The sequence below is a fragment of the Populus alba genome, chromosome 8, assembly GCF_005239225.2.
Source record: "Populus alba chromosome 8, ASM523922v2, whole genome shotgun sequence".
NCBI lineage: Eukaryota > Viridiplantae > Streptophyta > Magnoliopsida > Malpighiales > Salicaceae > Populus > Populus alba.
Genome location: NC_133291.1, coordinates 12,422,911 through 12,430,742, shown reverse-complemented (window position 1 = coordinate 12,430,742; position 7,832 = coordinate 12,422,911). Strand labels below are relative to the sequence as shown.

The window sequence follows — 7,832 nt, the reverse complement described above, 5'->3', positions numbered from 1 at the left end:
TGTGATTGTAGATATGCCTTTTATACTGTTACAAGTAACTAGTGTAATTCCTGCTTAGAATGCAGGGGCTCGAAACGTGGAGATAGGAGGTTAAAACCATATGCAATGGGGTCTTACGAGGGCTGTTCTTCTATGTTCCTAGTTTGGTATGTGTGACTTCTGTTGAACCGAACCTATATCGGGGTTTAAATGGCACCGATGTTTTTTTCATGATCACATTGAATAAAAACCAAATGCTCATATGGGCAAGATTTGACATCATGCAACATCAATTGCCTTCCTTCAATACAAAGCAAAGGACTGTGTGATCCTCTCTCCCTCTCTGTTGCTTCAGGTCGGAAATTGCGTTCCTAGGCTGAAACAAAGCGTTTCTCCTTCCCGATTCAAAAGGTAAGTGATTTCTTACTATTAATTTGTCATCTCTCCTCTACATGTCGTGTGTATAAAGGGACCAGTTGGTAATAGTCAACAGCCCACATATTTTTTTATATTTCTGACAATAGTACCTGGCCTTCACTTGACACGCAACAAATTATATTGCAATTGTATTCAAAATGAAGCTCTATCTCTCTGATTCTTTGAAACAAGCCAGAAGGAAACATTGATAAGCAAACAACAATGGGAGCTGGAAAGAGCATCTGTCTCTCTCTTTGTTAGCTTCTAAGCATGTTTTCATGATTGGGGGTGAGGTGTAGTCACTCTTCACTTTCTCACAAAAGAACTGCGAAATAATATTAATAATTAAAACCACTCAGCCTCCACTACAAGTTAATTAATTGGACGAGTACATGAAAACATGAAGCAGAAGTGTCAGACAAGTAATTATTATTATTACTATGCTACTATATGTTAATGCTCGGGAGTGGCGTTGGTTACATGAAAGAGATTGATTGATCTGAGAAGGAATGCAGAGGTGGGAAGTTTTGGTTAATTATTGGACGGATTAAGGATTATACCTTGATTAGTGTCCCTCACTAAATGCATCTGTTTGATGATAGGCGAGGCCAACCATCCACCAGTCAAATCAGATGAACATCTGGCTATAGTAATTGTGTTCGTTAAGATCAATCTTAATAACTTAATGACACACATTACCTCTCAAGGTCTGAATATTGACTTATCTTGCTCATGAACTGATCTTGTCCATCTATTAGGAGTATGAGTCGATGAGATCCCCAGGCGATGGATGGATATGATCGATTCACATTCATCTGCGTGAAGTATCTGTACCTTAACGAAAATTCGTGTTCCTTGTAGATTTAGTCGCTTGTTGAGTCGTATCTCTTCTCTTCTTGACAAGGATGGGAGAGCAGAGAAGGTCTTTGTCAGGAAATATACACACAGACACGGAAACCTGATGCAATGCCATTTTCCTCATTCAAAGAAGACTCCAAAATTCTTGCAAACCCCAGCAACAGTACTTGCTTCGGCCTATTACAGGAATAATGGAGACCAGTACTTCAAGCGACCTCATAGTGCAGATAGAGGAGTCATCAGGTTCTGTTCTTTTATATTTGTCGTTTTATTTTGGTGTTTTAAAAATATTTTTAAAAGAATTTAATTTTTTTTTATTTTTTTATTAATTTCAAATTAATAGATTTTTAGTATTTTTAAAATTATTTTAATGTGCTGATATCAAAAATAATTTTAAAAAATAAAAAAAATATTATTATTATGCATTTTAACTTGAAAAGTTATTTAAAAAGTACCCGCAACCATACTACCAAATAACTAATGATTTTATAAGCTTGCATTTGGTTATTTTCTCTAAATATAAATAATAAAAAAAAACATGTTTTTATTAAAGATGTATTAAAGAAATAAATGTGAGATAATTTAAAGTAAATTTTTATATTTTTTAAAATGAGAACATGTATCCACTCTCCCTTTTTTTTTTTTTTGTTAGGAGATGATAGAAGAAAAATTCCATAAATCTTTTACATGTTGCTAATAAACTTAAATATGAGAAACCTTAATCCTCCCTCAATTCTCATAAAAAAATATATTTTTTTGCTCCAGTTAAAACAATTAATGGTCAAACTAATTGGCGATCAAGCAATCAAAAACAGCAGCTGGTCATCAAGAATTAATCACATCCGTAGTCTCTTAATAATCACCTTCGAGGTTTTTTTCTGGATGAATTCTAACGGAGGCCAAGTCTCTCGAGCACAAGCCATCATCGGAGCAACTCTATAATCAGTTAGGTTGTTGGTTTGTATTATAATAACGGCTATTTTAAAAAATATTTTTTGTTTTTAAATATATTAAAATAATATTTTTTATTTTTAAAAATTTATTTTTAACACAAATATATTAAAAAAATTATAAAAAAAAAAATATACAAAAACAATTTTTAATAGAAAAACAAACACACTAGAGTCCAGTTATAGATTATCCAGGAAGAAAGGGAAGTTTCTAACGTTGCCGAGGTTATATAGACAAAAGGAAAGACATTTCAGCGTAAAAAGAAACGTCAACATCATGCATAAGTCCAAACTCTCCGAATCACTTGCAATTGCTTTGCTTCTACTCCCCTCCCTTTCTCCCTTATAGAAACTCCCTTTTCCTCTCTCTCTCTCTCTCTCTGTTGGCGGGAGGTGGAGCCCATTCTGATCAAAATCTCGTCTTTCTCAAGTCTCTTTCCCCTCATAAATCTCGCACTCCCAACCACCCCACACCTTCCACCACCACTTTTCTTTCCTTCCTTCCTCTTTTCTCTCCTCCTGTAAATCCCCCCCCCCCCCCATTTCTACTCTCCAAAACAAGAACAAGCACAATGAAGAAAAACCTCTTATTAACGCTAGCCTTTCTCTTCTTCCACATCCTTACTAACACCGAACTAAGCCACTCCCTCACGCCTGATGGACTCTCCCTCCTATCCTTAAAATCAGCCGTTGATCAAACAGCAGCTGGCTCTGCTTTCTCTGACTGGAACGAAGATGACACCACTCCATGTCTCTGGACCGGAATTTCCTGCATGAACATAACCGGATTGCCAGACCCTCATGTTGTAGGCATTGCAATCTCCGGTAAGAATCTCCGCGGCTATATTCCATCAGAGCTTGGGAACTTAATTTATCTTCGAAGACTTAATCTGCACAACAACAACTTCTACGGTCCAATACCTGACCAGTTGTTTAACGCTACTTCACTTCACGGTCTCTTTCTCTACGGTAACAATCTCTCTGGTTCTCTCCCTCCTTCAATCTGTAACCTCCCTCGTCTCCAGAATCTTGATCTTTCCAACAACTCGCTGTCTGGTTCTTTGCCTCAAAACTTGAATAGCTGCAAGCAGTTGCAGAGATTGATCCTTGCGAAGAATAAATTCTCTGGTCCAATTCCAGCTGGGATTTGGCCTGAATTGGATAATTTATTGCAGCTTGATCTCTCTGATAATGCTTTCAATGGATCCATTCCTAATGATGTTGGTGAGCTTAAGTCTTTGTCCAACACTTTAAATCTTTCTTTCAATCATTTATCGGGTAGGATTCCGAAATCACTGGGAAATTTACCTATTACTGTCAGTTTTGATCTGCGAAGCAACAATTTCAGTGGTGAGATACCTCAAACAGGGTCTTTTGCAAACCAAGGACCGACTGCTTTCCTTAACAACCCTTTGCTTTGCGGGTTTCCGCTTCATAAATCTTGCAAGGACTCTGCAAAGAGCTCAACGGGAAATCAGAATTCATCTCCGGTTTCTGATAATAATCCTAAAAAGGGATTAAGTCCCGGTTTGATAATATTAATCTCAGTAGCTAACGCGGCTGGTGTAGCGCTTCTTGGTCTAGTAATAGTATACATTTACTGGAAAAAGAAGGATGATTCTAATGGTTGTAGCTGCACTGGAAAAAGCAAATTTGGTGGCTATGAGAAATCACGCTTGTGCTCGCTATGTTATGGTGTTAATGGTCTTCGAATTGAGGAGTCTGATTTGGAAGATCAGGAAAAGGTGGAAAGAGGGAAACCAGAAGGAGAGCTTGTGGCAATCGATAAAGGTTTCACCTTTGAGCTTGATGAATTGCTAAAAGCATCTGCTTATGTGTTGGGGAAGAGTGGGTTGGGGATAGTGTATAAAGTAGTGCTTGACAATGGCAGCCCTGTGGCTGTGAGGAGGCTTGGCGAAGGAGGAGAGCAGAGGTATAAAGAGTTTGTAGCGGAGGCGCAGGCTATTGGAAAGGTCAAGCATCCAAATGTTGTCAAGTTGAGAGCTTATTATTGGGCTCCAGATGAGAAGCTTTTAATCAGTGATTTCATCTCCAATGGCAACTTGGCTAATGCTCTTCGAGGTATGCTTCCCTTTCTCTTTGTTCCTATGTTCTTCTGCTGAATCTTTTACCCTCCATGAAAAGCCATTGACCTTGTATTAACACCAAAGTTTTTTTGTTCAAACCGAATGTTGTAACGTTCGGTTCAAGTTGAATTATCCTGTCTAAGTTCGACCCATGATTGCGAATCCGGTTCGAACGCTAACTCGATACGTTTGTCTTTGAACACGATGTGCTTGAGGGCTAACCTTAAGGCTAACTGTTGTCTTAGCCAATAGTTATTGTTCCTTTCTCTTGTGGGAATTTCAATTAGATGTCATAAACGGGCTTAGTTAATTGACGTGGGAATGGTCATTATGACTCTGGACATTATTGGGTCATGTGACCTACCTGTTATGATGCATGCCACTCACTCAGTCAACCATAGCCAGGTCCCAATTGTGGTGCTTTTTCTAGACCATGCTTTATGTAGTCAGTACCTCTCACTCACCAGTCCCTTTCCCTTGTTAATGCAATGCCTGGTCTTTCCTTTCCTTTCACAAATAAAAGGGGGAATTTCGTTTCATTGCTATACCAAGCCAGGCCCCGACTTGCTGGATTTATAATTGGAAGAATAATTTATTTAGGTTAAAAAAGAGGGGTTGCAGGTTTTTTTTTCGTTCTCTATTCAGGTACATTTTTCAGCAGTCAATGGAGTAGGGGAAATCATAGATCTTGGATCTGAATTTAAAAAACTACTCCATAATTGACTTCGTGCATTGAGCTTGGAAATGATTGGACTGCATACTACTACATTTAGTACTTGTATTAGTAGGATATGATTGTCTTCATACAAAGTATTTTTATTTATCTTGAGTGTCCAAAGTCAGACTCGAATTACTAGCTGCTTGGTCTGTCAGATAATTATTTTAATTCAAAAACTTAAATTATTGGGTAATGCTTCAATAATGGTTTTATATTACTCTCGAAAGCTTAGGTTAGGTTGACACTGTAGCTTCCGAACAAGATGCAATGAATTGGTAGGTCCCTCCCTCATCATTGGCCACCCATTACCTGGACCGGTGCATGGTGAATTGTGATGATGATGGAAGGTCTTGTAATTCCTGGATCTCCAATCACAATGAGATGCATTAGTACAGTTTGTCCCCACGAATTCTTCTCTTAGGTGAGCATTCATTGAGATGAGTCAATAAATGCTAGCTGCAGGTAAAACTACAGGATGTCCTTGCTTTTGACCCCCCTGTGCCCTGTAGGATCTTTTCTGTTCGAAACATAAGCGTGTTTGTTTAGGGAAATCAATCTTGATGCCTCAAGCTTCGTTCGTAGGTGCATGTTTCGACTTTTTCCCTCAGTTCTCGTTCACTTTCATCTGGATGTTAAAGTTTTAACCAAAAAGAGTGAGCTTTATAATCTTTTCTTGTCTTTTCTCCAAAAAGCTGATAGAAGACCCCTTTACTGTAAATTTCTCTCTGTTTCTTAGTATCGATCATTTTCTGAATCCTTACCATTTAACCATGAAGGTATAGCCACTAATAAACAGCATTTGCTTACAGGGAGAAATGGACAGCCATCAAGTCTTTCATGGTCAACCAGGCTGAGAATCGCCAAGGGAACAGCCAGGGGCTTAGCCTACCTTCACGAATGCAGCCCAAGAAAATTTGTCCATGGAGACGTCAAGCCATCTAATATTCTCCTCGACAACAAATTCCAACCTTACATTTCTGATTTTGGCCTGAACCGACTGATCAACATCACCGGCAATAATCCCTCCTCTTCAGGTGGCTTTATAGGTGGAGCACTCCCTTACTTAAAATCAGTTCAAACAGAGCGACCAAACAACTACCGTCCTCCTGAGGCCCGTGTTTCTGGTAGCAGACCAACCCAAAAATGGGATGTGTATTCATTTGGAGTTGTTTTGCTTGAATTGCTTACTGGAAAATCTCCAGAGCTTTCACCAAACGCGTCCACTTCGATAGAAGTTCCAGACTTGGTGAAATGGGTGAGGAAGGGTTTTGAAGAAGAAAACCCTTTATCAGACATGGTAGATCCATTGTTGCTCCAAGAAGTGCATGCCAAAAAAGAGGTAATAGCTGCTTTTCATGTTGCCCTTGCTTGCGCTGAAGCTGACCCTGAGGTCCGTCCAAGGATGAAAACTGTATCTGAAAATCTTGAAAGGATTGGAACATAGGAGGAATGCTGGCTTTTCCGGCAACTAGTTGCCACATTCTTCTGGGAAAACAGTTGATTTCTCAACAGGCACTCCATTTTTGGCCATGGTTGAATTTTTAAAAGGTCAGGTGGCTCAAAGATTGCTTCGGATCAGACTCACTGGCTCCGAAACCTAGCCTAAAACTTTTGGACAGGTCCAGCAAGTTTTCATGGCATAGCTGGAATGAGAATACAATTTCTTTTCTTTTGTGGGAGGTACGGAAGTAGCTTCGTTTGTAGCTCAAATTTCTATTTCCAGTTTCCATGGGAGATCTCTCTCTACTTTTCACAGCTTTTCTTCTTTTCTGGGTTCCTTGCTTGGTTGAGATCAAGAGAATTTAGTAGTGATAGTTGATTCGTTTGGTGTCAGCGTTGGGTTATGTAATAAGCACCGAGAAAAAAATCAATCCATGCAAGCCTTCAATACCAGAGGCTGTGCTGTATTAAATCTGTTTTTGAAAGTATTTTCTGTTTTAAAATTTATTAAAATAATAATTTTTAGATTTTTTAAAATTTATTTTGATATTAGTACATCTAACTATTTAAAATTATAAAAAAATTAATTTAAAATAAAAAATTAAAATTTTTCAAAAATAGTATTTTTAAACACAAAAACAAACATTCAAATAAATATAAATATTTTAAAAACATAAATATTTCTTCCCGTAGTATCATATATTTAGTGTCTGCTTATATCTTTTTAATTTATTCCTTAATTCAAACATAAAAAAATCAAGATAAAAATTAAAAAAAAAAATTAAATTGTCATAAAAATCTAGATAAAAATAATTGATATATGATAATAAAAAAAATAAAATCCAAGTAAAACAGTTCATTAATTATTAACCTACTTAATCTTCACAAAATCAAGTCTATAAACTTACTCTTCCACAATACATGAGCCGATCAATCTACCTTTCGAACCCAATAACATTAACCACAATTATAAAAAAATTCATATATATTAATCGATCCAATTAAACAAAAATTAGCATGTGAAAAAAAGAGTTCAAGGATCCGTTATCAAAATTAAGAAGATCATGGACCAAGTTGTTATTTTGAGATAAAACTAATTTATTGTAATTTTGTTTCTTATAATTTATCAATTATAATGAATTGATTCCACACATTTAAATTAATAAAACAAAAAACACAAGTTTCTTCGAGAGCAGCAGATATCAGTCATGTTTTTTTTGTATTTTAAAAATATTTTTTGAAAAAATTTGAAATTTTTTTATTATTTTTTTGATTCAAATTAATATTTTTTTGGTGTTTTTAGATTATTTTAATGCACTGATTTCAAAAATAATTTAAAAAAAATATTATTTTGATATATTTCTAAGTGAAAATTATTTTAAA

The 7,832-nt window shown here is 36.5% G+C and overlaps 1 protein-coding gene across 1 annotated transcript; it reads left to right on the top strand.

Annotated features, from left to right (window-relative positions):
- The first annotated feature begins 2,432 nt into the window (after window positions 1-2,432).
- On the top strand, window positions 2,433-6,842 carry LOC118053180 (receptor protein kinase-like protein ZAR1). Its single transcript, XM_035064358.2, has 2 exons — window positions 2,433-4,286; window positions 5,819-6,842. The coding sequence occupies exons 1-2, from the start codon at window positions 2,777-2,779 to the stop codon at window positions 6,451-6,453; spliced, it is 2,145 nt and encodes a 714-aa protein (XP_034920249.1). The 5' UTR covers window positions 2,433-2,776; the 3' UTR covers window positions 6,454-6,842.
- Window positions 6,843-7,832: the final 990 nt, after the last annotated feature.

What these genes read in the sequence shown, in the direction of transcription:
- LOC118053180 (XM_035064358.2), top strand. Translation starts at nt 2,777, where the DNA reads ATGAAGAAAAACCTCTTATTAACGCTAGCCTTTCTCTTCTTCCACATC. An exon ending in CTTGGCTAATGCTCTTCGAG is followed by an intron (nt 4,287 to 5,818) that starts GTATGCTTCCCT and finishes ATTTGCTTACAG; the next exon opens with GGAGAAATGGACAGCCATCA.